At 38.4% G+C, this 22,937-nt stretch overlaps 1 protein-coding gene across 2 annotated transcripts in view; it reads right to left on the bottom strand.

Annotated features, from left to right (window-relative positions):
- Nucleotides 1-22,937, bottom strand: part of LOC125453778 (rho GTPase-activating protein 15-like) — a 729,405-nt gene that overhangs the window by 625,962 nt on the left and 80,506 nt on the right. For both annotated transcript variants that reach the window (XM_048533693.2, XM_059647442.1), the window contains exon 3: nt 21,137-21,322. In XM_048533693.2, the coding sequence (XP_048389650.1) occupies nt 21,137-21,322 (186 nt within the window). The remainder of the gene's footprint in view (nt 1-21,136; nt 21,323-22,937) is intronic.

Here is a 22,937-nt window from a genome sequence, read left to right as displayed (position 1 = left end):
CACATAAACATTAAATGCTAACTGACTTCACAATCTTTGTTTTGCAAACTTGCAATGCAGATATGTAACACCAGTGATAAGACTCTCAACAAAATGACATTCACTTTGTGCTGTGGTTAAAGTAGGTGGGCGCAGCCTGGACCAAGTTTGAGGTGAAAACACCCATCGTAGCAAAATTACTGGTTCGTAAGAAGCGAAATTTCCTGAACTTTCTTCCCCATTTGAAATAGAAAGCATATTCTCTGAATGCTTTAACACTTAGAATATCATAGTGCTTTGGTAACAAATGTGTAAAACATATACCAGAATGACAATTTTAGCACAACATAATGGAAGTCATCAGAATAGAACATCTATTCTAAAAAGGCTTTATGAAATTCTGAATATTAGTCTGTAAACCCATATTAATCTGAAGTTTGTACATTTGTTTGACGGAATTTCAAACAAAAATACAACTGTCATTAAAATGAAGTGCCCTATAATAAGAAGAAAAGGTTTAATGAATGATTTCTTGTCAAAAATGAAAGATGCTTACCTTGTCATATTTAGCAGCTGGATGCAGAAATGCTCATTAGTTTTAAGAGGATTAATATATTTAGCTGTTGCATATTGATATCCCAATTATGTCTAATTGTATAAAAGCCATCACTCAAGGTAATAGTGCATAAACATATGAAAGTTATTAAGTATATCCCAACATGTAATAAAGTAGGTGTTAATTGGTAGCTGAGTTCTTCAGGGTATTGAGGTGGATAATCTGGCGGGAGATGGATCACTAGAATTTTTTTGCACATAATTCCATTTGCAAGCACATGCTGTGCAGCTTTCATGCTTGTCAAAACCATCTACAGTCTAATACCTTTTGCCATATGCATTGCATAAAGGCATAAAAACATCATTAGAAAACAAAGTAAAATTTTATTCTACTCTATTCCCAATTAAAAGTTACAAAGAGACATGAATCTGGAAGAAATCAGCATATAATAATATGACAACTGATGAAAATTGATGTAGGAAGGTATTTGGTTTTGCCTTTCACTTTTTGATACTCAAGGTCAAATTAATGGAAATCAAAATGGATAACAATCTGTAGCTAACGTTAATTTGATGACACCTTAGATAACGTATACCAATGCTGCAGATGCCAATTTCATTTAAAATTTAATTCTGTTCTTATATCCTGTACAATAAGTGAATTAGTTTTTTTCAAGGAGCCAAACACAAGTTGCTTCAACTGAAGCTAGTCTGGAATTGGTGTCACTTTAACCTAAAAATGGCTGGAAGCTTATTGTGGTGGTGGGAGTTCCCATCACTCAGCGGAGAGCTACAGGAAGATCTGCGCTGCCTCAAGCAGGGAAGATTCTTTGAATCTGTTTGGTAGAGTTGAGCACACTCATAGATTTTTCACCTTCATTTAAAGCCATAGAGTTAGCTCTCCCAACCAGTGAGACAGCAGCCAGTAAATCAGAGGCCAGCAGCTCTTGCACTTAGCAACTTCACAGAGGAGGTTGTGACTGCTGCTAGAAAAGAACCCCAGGAGCCCTAATCTGTTGGAGCATGGATTAAGGAGTGAGTAATGGCTTGTTTAAGTTATAGGGCTTGGAGACTGCAGGGAGATGGTGGCAAGTAGATCAAGATCAAGGGAGGGTTAGTAGCTCTCAGCTTGCCATATGTCCAGTGCCATGATCAGTCACTGATTCCCACTTATCGAAGGAACTGCCCAGATGGGTTGACCTGTTGGACATGTCATTGGGGTCATCCCTTCACTGAGGTGATTAAATGGTCCATAATTTGACACTTCGAATGGCAGCAGGGAAGAAGGTGGACCCATGGATCTTGCAGGCTCACACCTATTTCCTGTGATGAGTTTTAGCATACCCCGACTTTGCCAAATGACATGCCCTTCCTGTGTTCAAGCTCACTTCCTCCATGAGAAGATAACATTGAATGTTCTCACATGAATCATAGTTTGATAAAGTTTTATTTAAAAAACAACTTCAGACTCAAACATCCCACTTTGAAAACCGGAGTGATCATAGAACAGCACAGCGCAGGAACAGGCCCTTCAGCTCACCAAGTTTTTTGCCAATCATGATACCATTCTGAACTAATCCTATCTGCCTGCACATAGTTTGTATCCCTCGATTCCCTGCCTGTTCATGTGTGTCTAAATGCCTCTTAAACATTGTTATCCTGCCAGCTTGCCGAGCAGTGCATTCCAATCATCTACCACCTTGTGTGTAAAAAAATTACCTTGTACATTTCCTTTAAAAGTTTCCCCTCTCGCCTTAAAACTATGCCCTCTTAGTATCTGATAAGGACTCTGACTATCCACTCGACCATGCCTCTCATAATTTTCTATACTTCTATCAGGTCATCCTTCAGGCTTTGATTCTCTAGGAAAAACATTCCAAGACTTCCCATCCTCTCCTTACAGCTAATATACTCCAATCCAGGCAACATCCTGGTAAACATCTTCTGTACCATCTCCAAACCTCTATCCCCTCCCTATAGTGTGGTGACCAGAACTACACACAATAGTCCAAATGTGGTCTAACTAAAGTCTTATGCAGCTGCAACATGACATGCCAAATTTATACTCAATGCCTCTGTCCATTAAGACAAACATGCCGTATGCCAGCTTTGCCATCTTATCTACTTGTGTTGTTATTTTCAGGGAGCTATAGTCTCATACACGAAGGTCTCACTGTGTAACACTACATGAGGGGTCCTGCCATTTACTGTATACCTTCCTGTTCCACTTGACCTCTCAAAATCCATCACCTCACACTTGTCTGGATTAAACACCACCTGTCATTTCTGTAACCAAATTTTTAAATAATCCACGTCATGCTGTATCCTTTGGTAACCTTCCTTATTAATCCACAACTCTACCAATCGTCATGTCCTCTGCAAACTTACCAGTCAGACCACCTGCCAAACAATAAAGGTCACTGCATTGATCCTTGAAAAACGCTACTAATCACAGAGTTCCAGTTGGAATAACACCTCTCCGCAATTACCCACTGTCTTTTGTGACCAAGCCAATTTTGTATCCAACTTACCAACTCACCATATATCCCATGTGAGTTAATCTTCTGGACCTGTCTACCATAAGGGACTTTGTCAGTTGCTTTAGTTAAGTCCATGTAAACATCATCTGTTGCCCTAATCTGATCAATCGTCTTTGTTAATTCCTCATAAAACTCAATCATGTTTGTGAGACAAATCGAGCTGACTATTTCTAATAAGTCAATTCTTTCCCAAATACGAGCAAATCCTGTGTATACAAATCTTTTTGAATAGTTTCCCGACCACTGATCTAAGGCTCACCGGCCTATAATTTCCTAGGTTGAAGACCTAGGTGGGCATTGGAGGTCTGGGCATGGAAAGTGGAATTGTTGGTGTCCCCAGAGGGCATCATGTATCTTAGTTGCCTAAATGAGGTCTCGCTGATGTGATTTGAAGGCCTTGGGGATAAAGTGTAATGTTACATCTGTGGCCTGGTTGTGTAACTAAGAGATTAGGTGCTTCCTTCGTAAGATTGGTGACTTCAGAAGGTGAAAGGGTCAAGGTTAATAATTCTTTAAATGTCATATGTTCAGCTGAGTGAGGTTAGGAGAGGGCATTGATGAGACAGTTGAGTTTCAAAAAGTCACTGCTGGCATCAAATTAACATTCCAGATGATTTGTCTGCTCTGTTGGACATTCACAGTGTGTGGTAACAGTTGCACTATATGAGGTCCAAGAAAATTTGCCTCAAAACCATGTGCATCTGCCAGAGAACATCCAATGTTAGATGTGATTCTGGGATTGGGCAGCAAATGCTGACCAGCAACTGCTTGAGAGTGCTAATAGCTGCATTAACAACCAGTTTAAGACAATGTTCAATTGTTGTGATGATTTTAAATATGACATTCTTGCAATTGTCCTAATGAGTGCAAATATAGTATCTTCAGCAACATGTCTGTCTTTTCAGAGATATTCAGGTTGCGTACTATCAAGTAGCACTTTTTAATATGAAGCAAACTCAAATAGATTTTGATTGATTTGCTTTGGGGACGTGAATGATGCAGACAAGGTCGCTTCTACTTCCTCTGTGAATGTGATCCTAGGCTTTTTTTAGAACTAATTCAGTTCCTGTCATACATGGAGCTATAGACATAATAACAAAAAATGCCACTTTAAGCCATATCAGCATTTACCCTTCATAAAATAAAATAACTCTCATCACATTTGTCCCACCATGTTTCCCTACTGCTTTAATCTCTTCTTCATTATTCATAAGTACAGTTAAATCTTGAATGTTGGCATAGGCTCTATGACAAACAATAACTCTCCAAATTAAATCTTACTGCCTCATCACACATTGAGTTAAGTCCACTCCTTGTTCCAAAACTCTTTTGTTTAATCTTGTACCTCCAGGTCTATGTTTGGGAATTTTCAACTATCTTCAGTCTGCTCCTGTTCACTCTTACCCATCCTCTCATAAAGTTAAATAATTCAAACATGTTACCATATAAACTGTGGTTTTCTGAAGATAAAAGTCTTAATTTTTGGGATCTTTTGTAGGAATGATGCACTTTTGACAGATGCATTTTGTTTTCCAGTATACTATTTTTTCAAGGTTTATCTTTCACAGAAGGAAATTATGTATATAGCATTTTTTCTGTAGGGACTGATCAATGAACAGCTATTCATATAGGTTGTATGTGTTTGAGTTAAGATTTTTTATACTTTGAATTTTCACTCCAGATTAGGAACTTAAGAATAGTTTCATGAATGAAAAATTGTTTTCAAATATAATTACAAATAACCAACACTGCTTTTAATTCATGTTTTTAATGGACGTACATGGAATAGTGTAGGTTAGATGGGCTTCAGATTGGTACGGCAGGTCGGCACAACATCGAGGGCCGAAGGGCCTGTACTGTGCTGTAATGTTCTATGTTCTATGTTCAACCAGACATTAAACAATGCCCGCAACTTACCTTTTAGTGCCTGAGTTACTGTGCATCAGATTGGAAGGAATAAATCTGTTTTTGAAAACAACACTATGGATTGACTGGTCCACATGCAGCACGCACATCACATTTAATGTCAGGACTAAGTCCGAAATATAGGCGTCGCCAAATCAGTTGCTACAAAAAATAGAACTAATCCTATAATCTACAACTAAGTTTAAAGAGAGCAATGGACCTGATTTACATGGAGTCAACTCATTTACCTAGAGATTTTCCTGTTTCAATAATCCATAATAGAAATGGGAATAGGGAATCTGAAAACTAGCTACTAAAATGTTAATTCAAAACAACAGTAAATTAATAAAATTGTGTCTTTATACCTCTATTTATTGTATCTGCAACAAATGTACTTTAATGGTATCTTTTTCATGCCACCAGCATGTAACATAGATCTGTCTACAGAAACAATCTACAATTTTGAGATTTGCTCCAGTTGAAGAAATTGACTCAACTTTTCCAAGTAAACATGAGTCACTGTTTCCCTTGCAAGCCTTTACATCCCTAAAGTCATGAAATATCTGGTCCAAAATAATCCCCAAAGGCAAATACGTAAAATATTTAAATAATAATTTCTCAAAAATAACTTCTAGAGCAGAAATAATTTATTTTGCCTCCAACTTTCATAAACATTCTGCTAAATTTTAACACTTTAGTTAATTCAAATTCAGAAAAAATTCCTAAAGAATATAGATGTGGGGGAAGCGGTAACAACCAGGAGAAGACGCTTATTGATAAGGAATGGAAAAATAGGAGCAGAATCGCTAAATTCAACTCATTTCATTTGGTTTAATGTCAAACTGAATTAAAATGATAAAGAAAGTAAACTGTACCATTTAGGAACTTTTAGACATGTCATGACCAAACCCTTGTTGAGGTTCCCAATTCATTATAGTCCCAAACAGGATACTGCAAACTGCTAAGGTCCTTCCAGAGAAGTGATGAACTGGCTATTGTCTCTGCAGCAATGCTCTTTTCAAAAAAACTCATTGGGCTAAAAATATCTGTAGTATTTCAGAGTTCTGACCCATGACTTCTGAGGCACAAAAGCAGCTTTTTAATCTACATCTGATTTGCTCCCTCTCAATGGAGCATATTTATTGTATTTTGCAAAATTAGGAAATATGGTGTGTGGGGTGACTAAATCAAGTGTGAGCCAAATTTTTAATTTCCCAACATTGGTTCCAGACGTGAAAGTGTCTTGCAACTAAGGCATGCACCTCTAGACTTTATGCAGTTGCTTCTCAGGCCAATGTTTTTCCTGTTGATGTCTGCATTACAAGGGCTTAAAGCATGAGAATGGGATCTTACATAGAAGCTAGGTGCCAGCAAGGATGGGTTAATGGTGAGCGAGAAGTATGGAGTGAGGTTCTGATGGAATGAACAGGGAAGCGCTTGGTCTCCTGAATGTGATAGAGTTTGTGGGAATAGTTAGTCAACATAAGAAAATAAACGGTTAAACAGGGTGATATCAGGACTGTTTACATATGCATCTACTGCTGAGAGTATGTCTTTTAAAATGCACAGAAAAGAAATGACATTGGAGGCTGCAAATTCAGCTCTGCCCTGCAGATTGACAAATAGAATATCAGCCACTAAACTTAACATTCCATAAAGAGTTGAAACAAAAACACCCCATTGCTTCTTCTGTCTTAAAGAAATATCCCCCAACTCCAGTCTAACAATCAAAGCCTGCCAGCCATGAGGTGTGCCAATGTATCTAACTCTTTGACTATCCTATTCTAAGAGAATAATGATAATGCTATTTGGATAATATTAAATCAATGTAATTTTAAATACTTACAAGTGAACTTTAAATTTGAAAAACACCTGCTACCTTTATGTCCTTAACAAGCCTTATGTTAAGGAGAATAGAGTTGACTGCAAAAGTTGTGGCTGTAATCTAGAGCCTTGAAGTTCATCCAAAGGCCTCTTTCTTTGCCCACTCATAGCTGATGGTGGGCCACAAAAGAACCTTGTGCAAATAGGTAGACTTTTTGAAAAGCTTCCCCCATCTTGTTCTTGATTCTTGATTACCAAGGGAAAAAAGAATGTTGATTTGAGGTTACAATTAGATAAGTTTTGATCTTATTGAAAGATGCAGCAAGCTCCAAGAGGCAATTGGCCGACTCTTTTTCTCCTGTTTTGTTTGCTTGTACATGGTCACAAATGTCTCCTGTGAATGTTGATGTCTGTTTAAACTTTAATTGCAAGTGCCAAATGACCAGCAAAAAGTGCAAGAGCTGAAATGGCATCATTTCCTGTTTTGCCATCAGAACTAGTTAGAATTCTGCCCTGCATCAAGTATGTTCTATGTGACAGTGTTTATCTTTAATACTACAGCAACACATCAAGGAAACAAATCTACACAAAATTCCAACAGTAAACTTTTTCTTACAATTCAAATTCCAATTTACTTTGGATTAGAATCTATGACATAGGGTGCAGCATTTCTTCCTAACCATGGCCTAATCACATCTCCCACTGTTACTCAATATGTTACGTGCTACCTAACTAATGATGCTTCTCAACCAAAGATGTTATATTCCATGACTGAAAAGTTATTCCTACTCAAAATTCTAAAGATTTTGCATTTATTCTATTTAAATCTCCACATTTGCCGTCGCTGCTCAGCAAAAATTATGTGAGCAAAGGTATGATATCACTACATTATTGCACAACACGAGCAAGGGATTGTTAACATCAGTTAAACAAGCTCCTACAAATCTTTTGAATCTAAGGGTGGATTTTAAGCCAGTCATATCCTAAATTTTCATGTGTTTCTAACGATTACTAATAGTAATTTTCAAAGAAGTTCATTCACAGGACATGGGGGCCGTTAGCCAGGCCAGGCCAGCATTTATTGCCTGTCCCTAATGGCCCAGAGAGTAGTTCAGAGTCAACCACATTGCTATGGATCTGGAGTCTCATTTAGGGCAGACCAGCCAGGGATGGAAGCTTGCTCCCTTAAAGGACATTAATGAACCAAATGGAATTTTCCTGACAATCAGCAACAGTTTAATGGTCACCATTAGCCTCCTGGTTGCATAGTAAATTCAACTTCCACCATTTGCCATGGTGATATTTGAAACTAGGTCCCTCAAAACTATTACTTAAACTGCTCATTCAACGTTAACACATTTGAGACTGTCACAAATAAAGCACTTCTAAAAAATATACTTTTCTAATCAACATACAAAATGCAAAATACATCTGAAATAACACAGTTAATAAACATATTGCAGGCAGACTTAAACTTCACTACAAAACTATGCATTATTGACATTTCTAATCGACAAATTCATACAAGTTATGACACACTTCTGGAGCAGGTGGGACTCGAACTAGGGTCTTCTGAAAACATCCCAGAAGAGTTCCAACAAAAGCCACCCCTCAGTATTATAGAGTTATAATTGATGGAGATCAAATAATGTTATTCTTAATTATTTTAAACTCACTACCATATATCCTATTGATGGAGGTATTGACTAAAATTTTTCACAGTCATCTGCACTTTATGCTACTGACTTTATATTAAAGTGATTGTAGATGTGTAACCAATTTTTTGCTGCAATATTATGCAAAGTTATGAACCACTTATAATACTAACTTGTTTGGATGTAAACAGTACTACTTTTGCAAATGATGCAAACTAATTAATGTCAAGCTTGGTACTTTGAAGTCATTAATATTTAAGCAGAATTTAGGCACTACCAAATGGAACTCAAAATGTTGCTGGTTTCTGACTAAAGAACAGCAAAGAGCTTTGAGATATTTTCACCTTGTCATTGTATTATATTGACAGCGTCCATTCAACAAGTGACTGTCCCTAGGCAGTAGTGTCATTGTGCCCATGGTTATCACTTTAAAGTCAACATTTTGTGTAAGATTTTACACATGATGCTTAGATGAAACTTCTGGGTTTCAGGCATATTTTTAAATTTAACTTTTTTTTTGTTTATAGGCAGGCAATAATTTCCAGGTCTTATACCAAACAATAAAATATTTTTTACATTTGTTCTCAAATGCTACTTTAGTTTGCTCCTGATACTTAATTAGGACAGCTTTTATATGCTTTTATATTTAATTGCAGTAATCTGGGAGGGTTGACAGAAGTCTCACACAGAGTTAGTAAGACATTTAATTTTCACAAAGTTGATCAAAATATGTTTAAGTCCTTTGTCTTTATAAAATGGGAGTTTCTTCCATGCAAAATATTTTCTATAAAGAGTACAAGTGCTTAGGTGTCTATATGGTGGCCCTCAAATCTCTTTGTCAAGATACTGACCTTCATTATAACTGTGAGACTGAAATATGTTAATTGAACACTTTATATCATACTGCACTGCATCTGGGGCTCTGAATTTTAAATTATAACTGGTAGAAATGTATTAGAGCAGAGCTATGTTCAGAACTACAACTATGTGACTGTGCTGCAAACTTTCACTGTTTATGCTGGAATGATCTAATTGAGGTAGTGGGCCAGATTGTCATGGTCACAGTTGGAAACAAATGGATACAGGGCCCAAAAGAATGGCCCTTGAGCAAGCCATCTCCTTTCACTCACTCAGCTATTTTCCCAAGGGCAATGGCTGGAATAGGCTCACTGTGATCCCACCCGAGGTGAGATTATTTTTAATTTTCACGGAGGTATTTGAGCTTTAGCAGCTTTTGGATTTTACATAGCTGTATGGAGTTGTGAAGCATGGATTGGAAGTGGGAAGAGTTTAAACATTATGTGAAATATTTTAGTCACCTTAACCATCCATCATTAAATGCTGTATCATGAATTGTATCTGTGGCATGAGTTATAAGACCAGAAGACATAGGAGTGGAAGTAAGGCCATTCATCCCATCAAGTCCACTCCGCCATTTAAATCATGGCTGATGGGCATTTCAACTCCACTTCCCTGCACTCTCCCTGTAGCCCTTGATTCCTTCTGAGATCAAGAATTTGTCGATCTCTGCCTTGAAGGCATCCAACGCCCTGGCCTCCACTGCACTCCGTGGCAATGAATTCCACTAGCCCACCACTCTCTGGCTGAAGAAATGTCGTCTCATTTCAGTTTTAAATTTACCCCCTCTAATTTTAATGCTGTGCCCACGGGTCCTAATCTCCCCGCCTAACGGAAACAACTTCCTAGCGTCCACCCCTTCTAAACCATACATTATCTTGTAAGTTTCTATTAGATCTTCCCACAATCTTCTAAACTCTAATGAGTACAATCCCAGGATCCTTGGCTGTTCATCATACGTTAAACCTACCATTCCAGGGATCATCCGTGTGAATCTCCGCTGGACACGCTCCAGGGCTAGCATGTCCTTCCTGAGGTGTGGGGCCCAAAATTGGACACAGTATTCTAAATGAGGCCTAACTAGAACTTTATAAAGCCTCAGAAGTACATCGCTGCTTTTATATTCCAACCCTCTTGAGATAAATTACAACACTACATTCACTTTCTCAATCACGGACTCTACCTGCAAGTTAACCTTGAGAGAATCCTGGACTAACATTCCCAGATCCCTTTGTACTTCTGCTTTACGAATTTTCTCATCATTTAGAAAATAGTCCATGCCTGTATTCTTTTTTCCAAAGTGCAAAGGTTATGACAGAGAGTAACTATCCCCTAAAAAAGCATTTGCCACATTATTACTTTTACCAACTAGCACTGTCAAGCAAAAGAGGAATATCATAAATATGGAAAAGTCTTCAGATTACATTTTTTAAATTTCATCTAATGAATAGATATGTATTCTACATTTATTTCTATCTGTGACCCTAAATATGATATTTCATACAATTAAAGGGGTAACCAAATATTATAACTATGTGTAAATTTTTAAACTTTTCTCATTTGTTTAAACATTCTGCCCAGACATTTGTTGATCTAACTGTTATGAAGTTGATTTGTTCAATCAACAAGTTTTACAGGCTCTGAGGAAGGTCACCGGACCCAAAACATTAACTCCGATTTTTTCTTCACAGATGTTACCAAACCTGCTGAGCCTTTCCAGCAGCTTCTGTTTTTGTTCCTGATTTACTGCATCCTCAGTTGTTTTGGTTTTTATTAAGGTTTATAGGCTCTTGCTTGCGATCCAACTGCTTAACTTTTCAGTGCTCAATTTTAGTCATACAGGTGGTATTAACAGTCTGTTTATTTGGGGATCTTCATGGCTTTTCACTTGGCTGTAAAGGACATTTGTGAGACCACTTTTAGAATTCTCCATACAATTCTGTTGTTAAACCTGAGAAAGGATTTACAAGAATGTTGCCAGAGTTGGAGGGTTTGAGCTATAAGGAAAAGTTGAATAAGCTGCTCTTTTTTCCCTATAGCTTCAGAGATTGAGTGGTGACCTTATAGAGGTTTATAAAATCATGAAGGGCATGGATAGGGTAAATAACTAAAATCTTTTATTCCTAGAATCCAGAAGTCTAAACTTAAAGGGCATCAGGTTAACTTGAGAGGGAAAGGTGGTGCACGTATGGAATGAGTTGCCAGAGAAAGTGGTGGAGGTGGGTAAAATTACAATATTTAAAAGGCACCGGAATGGGTACATGAATAAGAAGGGTTTAGCAGGATATGCACCAAATACTGGCAAATAGGACTCAGTACAATTGGGGTCTCTGGTCAGTGCCAATAAATTGGACTGAAAGGTCTGTTCTGTGTTGGATGGCTCTTTGACTTTTGTTAATATAGTGCTTCTAAATTCTGGTAAAAAGTAGATAATGGGCACGGAGACTGAGGAGGTGAGCGTGAGGGAGTTGAGAGGTTGGGGGACTGAAGGAATAGAGCGAAATGGCTAGTGGGTAGGATTAGGGGAATAGGTGTAGTGAGGTGATTGAGGGGACAGTTTCGGGGTCATGTTTAATGTGCTCAGAAGATCTGCTGATTTCATGAGAGGTAGGGGACTAAGGGATTTTAGGGACAGATGCAGGCTTTTAAATCTGCCTCATCTGATTAAGGCCAACCTCCAGGTGGGAGGCCAAAAATATCTTCAGAAGACAGTAGCTAGGAGCAAAGGTCAACCAATTTACAGGCAGATGTCAACAGAAAACTACAGAGTGTGATTCCATCAAAGCTAACTTCTCTGAAAGGCTTATAATTTGATTTGATTTGATTCATTGTTGTCACATCTACTGAGATATAGTGAGAAGTGTTGTTAAGTGTGGAACTGATCATTGCCTTTACATTCATCAAGTCCTTCAGAAAAGCACTTCTGGCCAAATCCTAAAAATATGTCTTTGATGTTTTCCTAAAAGAATGATACAAGTTCTAAGCAATTACAGCAGGTCATTAACATCTGCAAAGTGTAATTCTGAAAAACTATTGCAGCCATCAACAGCTTCAGTGTTATATCCAAATTTCGTATAACTTATGGCTTGACTCACACATCAAGGCAGTGTCTAGGATTTTGTGGCAAGTGCAAACTATGTTCTACAAGGGGAGATTGGGCTAAACTGAGCAAAAATACCGTTGCCCAGAAAAATCCAAAGTAGGAGACAGTGCAAAAACAGTGTATGAGAAGAAAAACTAACCAAGAGACAATGCCAAAGAAGTTTTCAGAGTCCAACTGAGGTCTGTACACCTGTCAACCAAGCAAAGGAGATTACTGCAATCTTACAACTTAGAGGGCTCAGACAGTCGGGACAAATGGTAACGTTGATGACCCATATAGATGGGATCAGAAAAGCTGAGCCTTTAGTTCAGCTAAAGTTGTCAATTCCAGTTGATATGACCCAAAAGGAATGGACAACATGCACGGTATGCCAAGACTGATCTTCATGCAATTGGAAATATAATCCCTTTATGCATCTTACACAAGGTGCACTCAGGAAACTGGACAGCATGATGTATTCCACATAAGCTATGCCAACTGCTTACAACTGGTCTGACAAACACAGCATTATCTGTCTTAATGCTAATAGGGATCATTGGAATGGACACCCAAAACCCTCTATATTGTTGAACCAAGTGGACTTTCTATTATCAACTACTTCTATACACAGATCTACATATTCCTATAAACCACAAAGTAGTAAATCAGTCAGCTGTAAAGCTAGGTTCCAAACTGTAACATGAATCACATATATTTGATCACAACCATGCACAAAACATTCAGGAAGCTACATCTGATGATGGCTGACTCCAACAGCTCAAAAAGTACATCATCGGAAGATGGTATGAAATGAATCCAAAAGGTCCCCAAACTAATGAATTCATTTGGGTTATTCGGGGATGAACAGACAATCAAATAATACAATATTCAAAGGTAAATACATTATACTTCTGCAAGTTTTACATAAAGAGATGCCAGATGCCTACAAGCATGTTAAATGGTTTTGAGACTAGCCAAGAGATTGATGGGTTAAATGTTATATTGGTCTGGCATTACCGAGACTATCAATTATTGATTCACGTCATGTGAATCAAGCCAGTTTTAGGATCTTGAACTGTTGACTGAACTTCTCTTTCTGCACAGGATTCCTTCTGAGCTATGATGCAAGACTGTAACTGATATTTGTCATGTTCACGGTCACAATCACATCCTGATGACTGACTATTAAACTAAATCCTCTCTTGTGTGACAAATCAAAAGTAGCACAAGTACAACAGTTGTTGACACATTAACTGCCAAATTCAGTATGTTTGGTGTACCTCTTCAAATTAATCCATCAGCAGTCTACTACTAGCACTCTTTCAAGACATGGAAGAAATCTAGTGCTCAATATTAACTTTTCTTATCGCTATCCTCAGTTAAATTTTCTCACAGTATGCATTGTTTGTAATACAAAATCTGTGAAAACTGAATGAAAAGTGACTTGCCAAGACTTTTGAGTAACTCTATTAAATCTATGTGCTACTGGCAAAACTTTACACTCACCAGCAGCTCTCAGCAGCAAAGCAAATTAATTCAGTTGTTTCCTCTCACACACTCACTACCCAAGGAATTGTGAATGTCATTTGTTGGAAAGAAGGGACAAATGGTGCAAGAGCTTGACCAACTAGAGTGCAAACAGTTATCCCAACATGAATCAGAACAAAGCATAAAAAGAGATAACAAGGTGTAGAGCTGGATGAACACTGCAGGCCAAGCAGCATCAGAGGAGATTCATCCTGTGTTCATCCAGCTCTGCACCTTGTTATCTCAGATTCTCCAGCATCTGCAGTTCCTACTATCTCTAAAGCATAAAAAAGAATTTGGAATTTTTGCATGAACCAATGGCTTTGTGAAAATGAGCTAACTTGTTTTTTTTTCCAGCTTATGTCAGGTAATGCTGCAATAAGCAATAGACATATCTCAAAAAGATAAAGATGACATATCTGCACAGCATATCATCAATCACCCATCACATAGGATGATGACTTTGATGTTAAACAACAACATCTGTCTACAACAAATAATTCATATGTGTCTGCAATGACAAGTGACACACTGTGGAGTGAAGCTACCCCACTAAGTCATGATGACTGTATAAGAGCTAGATATAGTCATGTTATATATTTACCAAGGTGTGATCTGAAAGTATAGAGACAATATATCTCTACGGATCCTTGCACATATTTGTATGACAAATGTTTTCCATTCTTTGAAGAGAAGAAAATAAAATCCCTGCAGTGTGCAAACAGGCGCTTTGGCCCAACAAGTCCACACTGACCCTTAAAGCATCCCACCCAGACCCAACACCCTAATCTACACATCCCTGATCATGATGGGCAATTTAGCTTGGCCAATCCACCTAACCTGCACATCTTTGGACCTTGGGAGGAAACCGTAGCACCCAGAGGAAGCCCATCCAGTCACAGGGAGAATGTGCAAACTCCACACACAGTCAGCCAAGTGCGGAACTGAACTCAGGTCCCTGGTGCTGTGAGACAGCAGTGCTAAACACATTGCCACCTTATGACAATCACTCCAGACCAGGCAGATGTGTGCATTTAAGAGAGTTACATAACAACATGTGGCATTCTACTCTGAAGTTACCAATCTTATTTTTAGTCATTCTCTCTGTATCACTGTGTTAATATACGGTGCACAATGCATCATGACATTGTTAAAACAGAATCCAGACTATGTGTGCAAATTTGTGGTATTAAAGCCTTGTAAATATTTATTATTCGAAATATACTTCAAAACATCTGAATCAATGAGAACCTAACTGTGGGATTCTTTACATGGGCTAACACATAGAAAGGCACAAACTGCCTCAGAATAATTACAATGGCGACAGATTTGTAGAAATAGGAAATGCAATAATAAGTTTTACAATTTACAATTACAATTTACCTTATTTTACAAATGCTATAACTATTATATGTGATGCAGAGAGAAGCTGGGAGAAATTTTAATAAGTTCCCAAGGACAGGAAACACAATGTGCTAGGTGACTTAATGAGGGAGGATGTGAAATTTTGATTTTCTCAGTGGTTTGAGATATAGCGATAAAATTAGTGATGTGTTTGTGGTGTGTTGCGCATTATGACGGTTTGTAGCAGCTTCATGCTCGTAATACACTTGCATGAAATGAATGCTCAATAGTGTGAAATAATTTTCAGTAAAGTCCTACCTACAATACAAGCTGAGCGATACACAAGAATCTGATGGCACCTGGTTAATGGTCATTAAAAGGTGGTGTTCAGCAGTTCACTTTGTGAAGTTTTGTGTAATAACAGTAACTGTTCCTGTTTAGTTGTACCTTATGAGGGAGAGGAGTAGGCAAATGAACTATTGATGTTAGGGACTGACAAGGATTAATCAGCAATGAATGATCTGTGGATTAGGGTTGGGATTATGTCAGATTCAAATAGGGATCCATAGGAATTCAGCAAAGGACTGAGTGGGTGCAGAAGAATGGAGGAGATTATATTCCCTGCAGTGTGGAAACAGGCCCTTCGGCCCAACAAGTCCACACCACCCCTTGAAGCATCCCACCCAAACCCATCCCCAAATAACCCACATAGCCCTGAACACTACAGGCAATTTAGCATGGCAAATCCACCTAGTTTGCACATCTTTGGACTGTGGGAGGAAACCGGAGCTCCCGGAGGAAACCCACGCAGACACAGGGAGAATGTGCAAACTCCACACAGACAGTCACCCAAGGCTGGAATTGAACCCGGGTCCCTGGTGCTGTGAGGCTGCAGTGCTAACCACTGAGCCACCATGCCACCCCAAGATGGGGGATAAATGTGGGTTGGGCCTGAATTTCGGGGTATGTTTACAGGGGCAGTTGGCAGGGCGGAGCATAGTTGGTGCTAATGGTGTTGGTGGGAACAATGAGTGGGTGAATGAGTGCTTGCATCATTGGGCAGTATCAGTGCTTTACAAACATGTATGTATTTCAGGAAGTTAATTGTCAGAGTCCTTGCGGGGCTTTGGGTTCATCTAAGGTATTTCAATTACCACTGCTGAGTTTGCTCTGACATAATGTCCTTTACAATGAATAGACAGGAGGATCTGCTAAGCCAGCTAAAAGGGCTGAATGGCCTACTCCTGCACCTATTGTCTATTGTCAATTGCCTACAAGTTCAGATATGTTACAAAGAGGGTTAAGTGTGACAATGGATACTGATAAACAATCAATAAAGACTGGATGAGAAACAAAGTTGGGTAAAATTTGCTGCTTTTTCTTCTACGTGTGCTGGTAGGCACAAAAGTGCATGGGGTACCCTGCTTCCTTCCAACATAGTGAGCAGTATACCTCACAGGATTGGGTGCCTATCAGTCTTCTTACTGGTCAACTAGTGATTACTTCTTGGGAAGCAGGTAGCCAATCAGACACCAGCAGTCACTGTGGTTCAGCTATATGTCATCCTAGCATCAAGCCACCTGATGAACTTCCACTCTCACCTCATCCTCCCCACTTTGCATGAGGAGAAGATGTAATAAAGGAAGTGTCTCTAATTCCCATGTAAATGCCAATGTGTGCCAACTATGAGGCTTGTCAGCACATTTAATTCCCTGACTGAAGAACTGTAATGTTTAACTTCTTGGCTTGCTTTCTTTGTTTTTCTCCTTTGTACTCAGATTCTGTGCCTGGGAAAATTTGTACCCTAAAATAATGGCGTAAGTGGCACCTTGTAAACTTTTCAGTGTATTCATTTGAGTGAGCATACGTGACAATTAAAGCTAATTCTAATTCTGACTAAGCTATCTTCAGCAAATAATGGCAAAACATACGAATAAAGTCAATGTAATGTGAAATATTAACAAGCAAAATTTAAGTTTGCAATATGTTTATATCAATTTTGTGCTTTCAAGTCATATGTTATTAGTTATGGAGTTGATCAGGAAATTTTTGATTGTGATACAAAGCCTTTTTTGTTTGGCCAATGTTTCACTGAAAGGCCATGGATAGATGCAGCATAGGCAGTGGGTTTCACCAATACAAAGCAGGCCCAATCATTAATTTGAAAGGACCTTTCTGTTAGAAATTAGAATTTTAATTATAAGCATGTGGGCAAAGGCAAAAACAGAGAAAATAAATGTGGCATACAGTTCTGATTAAGATGTTAGGCATAGTATAGGGTTAACAAACCCAGCCTCTGTTTCTGCTCAAGTACAGGAGACACCTCTGTTTCATAATTTTGAAAGTGATTTTCCAATTTATGTGCTCAATGTGATCCCCTTTCTTTTCATCATTCATTAATTTTAACATACATATGTAACAGAGAAATATAAATTGTATTATTGACAAGAATATAACAATTTGTAAATCTGAGTTTATAGACAGTCTGCCAGGCCAATCAAAAAGCCTTCTCCATTTCTCTATTTTAAACTTTCATATATGGAACATATTAAATACTAAAAAAAAGGTGACATTTTGTTGTGATGAGCTGTCAGAGTTCAGTTCTGAAGTATCTTCTCGATAGTATTACAGCTTAAAAGTATCCCATTGAAAATGATTTAATCAGCAGACTGTTTCCAGCTAATAAACCTCTGCTTTGCCTGCCTTAGGTCCATGTCAGATTTGACTGTGAGCCAGTTTACCTTGTGAATGTTAAATGCATGTCTGGTTGAGATTATTGTTGCTTCTTATTGCAAATGTGTTCCTTCATAGATGAACACATGAAATCTGGTGTTTATTTTTAATAAAGGAGCTGTACCCTGTAATGTACTACCAATGCCATGTCAATTACTGTCATTTTTCATGCAAACTTAGTGATATTCCTTTATCAAGGATCAGATAATGTGCTCAAAATAACAGTGAGGCTAAAGTGTCCACTGTTATTAAAGTGTATATTGAACAGCTTCCAGCAACTTGCAATAAAGTTCTGGCTAGGCCATGGTTATGGTATTTCATCGAATTATCTTGCTTAGAATCCTTCAGAAAGGATGTGAGGGTACTTGAGAGGGTGCAGAGGAGATTAATCAAATAAGTTCTAGAGATGAAGGATTTTAGCGAGAAGGTTTTTTTTTGTTCACAGGAGTTTTGGCACCATTGGCTAGAACTGAACTGGCTCTTCCATCATTATAAGGATAGTACATTAAAATCACACACTGGTCTGTCACTTACACTCCTGTTGCAGAAGAATTCTGAGATCTTGAGTCAGCGACCAGGAGTGGTACTATAGTTTCACATCAGGATTGGGTGTGGCTAGGAGGGGAAAATGCATATGATAGAGTTTTGTACATATGTTGCCTTAATCCTTCTGGGTAACAGAGATGTGGGTTTGGAGCCAGTTGTTTTGTGCTCATTTCAGTGACACGTATACCAAAAATATGGGACGGCAAGAACTGCAGATGCTGGAGTCCAAGATAACACGGTGTGGAGCTGGAGGAATACAGCAACCAGGCAGCATCAGAGGAATAGGAAAGCTGCTGTTTCGGGTTGGGACCCTTCTTCAGAGAAATGGAACGTGTTGTTGAAGAAGCCTTGGTGAATTGCTGCAACATTACCTTGTCGGTGGTACATAATGCTGCCACAGTGCATTAATGGTCAATAGAGTGAATGTTTAAGGTGTGAATGGGGTGTCAATCAAGTGAGGTGCTTTATCTTGATGGTGTCAAGCTTCTTGAATGTTTTTGAAGTTGTACACAATGAGGTGAGTGAAGAACGCCATATTCCTGACTTAGGATAAAATCATAACAAATATCTTGTCATTATGTGTTATTTCATTTTGTCTTTTTTCAGTTTTTTGCTTTAATTTCACACTCCCTTTATTGAGTTTCCCTTTCCCACTCTTTAACTATTGACATTGACTTTAATGAATGCTTCCAATTCAGACTTAGTGCTGTTTATTAATATTTCTTCAATCGCACTGCTTCAGAAGACATACTTTCTGGCGCTGTCCAGAAGTGCCAGATTCTCTCTGAAGGTCACTAAGCATTTTCAACAGTTAGGTAACAGGAAGCTCCAGTGCAAAGTTCAAGTCTAATGAATGTCTGACACAAAAGCAGACCCATTAATATATTTATTTGTGGCAATTCCATAAATAACCATTTTTGACTTGAAATACGCAGTTATGCCAGACTCTAAGATTCTGGAAAATGCACAAAATAATGTTTCAAACATAAAACCTTCTTGGGAACAAATCCCAAGCCACGTTAGAAAATTAATCTTCAGAATTCAAACCGTTCTTAAGTGATTCCTAAATTGACCATTCCTATAAAACTCCAATTTTGTGTATTTTAAAATGTTTCCTCTGCAATAAATGTGATTAAATATTGGCTGTAGCAACCTGTTTGTTTTGGCAATTTTAGGCTCCACAGCACGTTTTGTATCTTTGGTCTGGATTAACACTTATTTGGCACATCAGGCTGTAATAAGACTACAAGAAATAGAAATGGGAGCGGGCCATTTGGAATTCTGCTCTGCTATTCAATACTAACACTTCTGGCATTCAATTTCCTGACATTTCCCCATAATCCTTGATTACCCTACTAATCAAAAATCTATCTCAGTCTTAAACATATACAAGGAATTTGTCCCCACAACTGCCTGCTGCAAGGAGTTCCAAAGACTCAGAACACTGTGAGAAGAAGTTTCTCTTTCAGTCTTAAATTGGCACACCTTTATTCTGAAACTACACCTTCGGTCCTACATGGTTCCATGAGGGGAAACATCCTCTCAACATTTACCCTGTCAAGTTCATTCAGATTCCTTGATCTTTCAATGAAATCATGTCTCATTCTTCGAAAGACTAGTGAGCATAGTTGCAACATGTTTAGCCGTTTCTCATAAGACAATTCCCTCTATACCAAGCATCATCCTAGTGAACATTTTCTGAACTGCCTCCAATGGAGTGATGTCTTTCCTCAGAAATGGGAACCAAAATTGTTCACAGTACTCCAGATGTGGTCTCACCATCACCTTGTACATTTGCTGTCAGAGGCAGAGGGAATAAATAACAGGGAACTCTAAACATTGGGACTGCCTCCCATGTTGTAGAATTTTAAACATCTACAAGGTTAATTCAAAAAACTAAATAGCAATATGATTGACAACCCTATTGTCATGGCTATAGTCCCAATTCACTTCCTTAGTTTGGCTTTATCACTTGTGTGACCCCTATATCTCTGTGCTCCAGTTAAAACTGTGAATAGGTAGGTGCAAATTCTGGATTGGGTCCGGATTCTGATTTTAAAATCTTTTGTCCATTCACTGAACCAGGCCTACTCATTTTCTGTGGTTAAAATTTTCACAAATAACCTAAAATTTCCAATTATGTCTAGAACGTAGAACACAGAACAGTACAGCACAGTACAGGCCCTTCAGTCCATGGTTTTGTGCCGACCTATTATCCTACCCCAAGATCAAACTAACCTGCATAACCTTCATTTTACTATCGTCCATGTGCCTATCCAAGAGTTGCTTAAATGTCCCGTTTCATGAAGAATGTAGAACTAAATTGCTCATTGCTCAAAGCTCAAAGTGATGTTTCCAAGCTGCAGTTAATAAGTGAATTCCTTATTCTATAGAAACTGCATTCAAGATGGCTGCCATTAATTTTATCTTTATTTTTGAGAATGCCATTTATTCGGTTAAAATTCAGAATAAAAAAAAATTGAAATATAGTTCATCCACCCTCACTAAAATGAAAATCTGAAACCACTTAACAGTAACTATTTCCCTATATTTTCACAGCAGGTCAAAATGTGGTACTGCCTACTCACCGGTAGTTTGAGTGGGCTGGAGTCAGTGAGAACCATTGACTTTGTCTGGCTGAGACGATCACAGTTAGCAGCTCCACTTTTCACTCTCCGCTGTACTGCCGAAGGACTAGCCTGGGATGAGGAGGAAAAATGCTCCATGGTGGGTGTTTGCTGGGCATTTGCTTTTGGTTGTGATGTAGGTCCAACCTTTGGAAAGAAATAAGGAATTCGAGCTTAGAAGCTGAAATGAATTCACAGTAAACGTTAATTATCTGAATATCTATAATGCATCAGAATGCTCACTGCCAATTCATACTTTGTCTTATTGACTGCCTGATAATAATTGAAAATCACATCAATTTACTTTTATCTCCATTCAGTTTGATCAATGCATCAGAATTTAACCATCATCATGAGTTAACTAGGGAGTGTTGCCAAACAAAGAGACCTTGGATCTAGGCTCATAGTTCCTCAAAAGTAGAGTTACAGGTAGACAGGGTAGTGAAGAAGGCATTTGGTATGCTTGCTTTTAATGGTCAGTGCATTAAGTATAGAAGTTAGGAGGTCATGTTGTAGCTGGACAGGACATTGGTTAGGCCATTTTTGGAACTTTGTGTTCAATAGGTCTGAAACCACACAACACCAGGTTACAATCCAACAGGTTTGTTTGAAAACACAAGCTTTCAGAGGTTTTATCCTTCTTCAGGTGTTAGTGAGAGGTAGTATCAAACACAGAATTTATATGTAAAAGATCAAAAGATCACCACTGATGAAGATGTACTAAACAAACCTGAGATCCTGTTAACTCTTTAATCAGTTACAAGGTTATAATTGATTAATATGTATCTGTAAATCCCTGAATTCCTTTGAAGTCATGGTCCTGAGAAAACTAAAGTTTTGATCAGTTTAAAGGAGAAGTAACATTTTAAGTTTTTAGGTCAGACAATGCATGTTAGGTGTTAGGCCTTGTTTAGAATCTGTGTTTTGGTTTGGAGTCAGGCTGGTTTTATTTCTGAAGTAGGAATTTATAAAATGCCACATTGACCAACATTGCACACATTGTGTGCTTTTTGTAAAAAACTGAATGTACCTGCAAATACAAATTCACCCCACATGTTCACGTGTGTGTGTGCGTGTCTGTATGCATGTGTGTGTGAAATGGAGACTATGTGTGTGTATGTGAGGGAGAGTGAGAGTATATGTGATGGAAAGTGTGTGTGTGTATGTTGGGGAGAGTCAGAGTGTGTGTGTGTGTGAGTGTGACATTGCGTGCTTGCGTGTGTGTGTCTGTGTGTGGGAGACACAGAATGTACTCCGCCTCATCTCTCTGCTTTAGGGAAGGTATTGTGAAACTTGAGAGGATTTAGAAAAGATTTACAAGGATGTTGCCAGGTTGGAGCATTTGCATCATAGACTAACACAGCATGGAAACAGACCCTTCAGCCAAAACTGGTCCATGCTGATCATTGTGCCCACTCATCTACTTCCAATTGCCTCCATTAGGTCCATATCCCTCTCAACCCTTCCTAGCCATGTACCTATCCAGGTGTTTTTTAAATGTTGCTATTGTACCTGCCTCAACCACTTTCTGTGGCAGCTTACTCCATATGACCTTTAAGGAGACCTAATCTCTCCCTTTTACTCTTAATATAGCTGTAGAACCTCATGGGATAATATTTACCCTTATCTACTAGATCTGCCTCCCTGCCCTCTTTTTGCTCTTCTGATTTCCCCCTTAAGTGTGCTCCAACACTTTTTATCGTCATCTAGACTATAATCACTTGAGTGTGATAGGTTAAATCCAATGTATGTCTTCTTCTTT

This window comes from Stegostoma tigrinum, chromosome 7 (genome assembly GCF_030684315.1).
Source record: "Stegostoma tigrinum isolate sSteTig4 chromosome 7, sSteTig4.hap1, whole genome shotgun sequence".
Taxonomy (NCBI): Eukaryota; Metazoa; Chordata; class Chondrichthyes; order Orectolobiformes; family Stegostomatidae; genus Stegostoma; species Stegostoma tigrinum.
The sequence above is the reverse complement of the archived record's forward strand: the minus strand, read 5'-3'. Positions and strand labels throughout refer to the sequence as shown.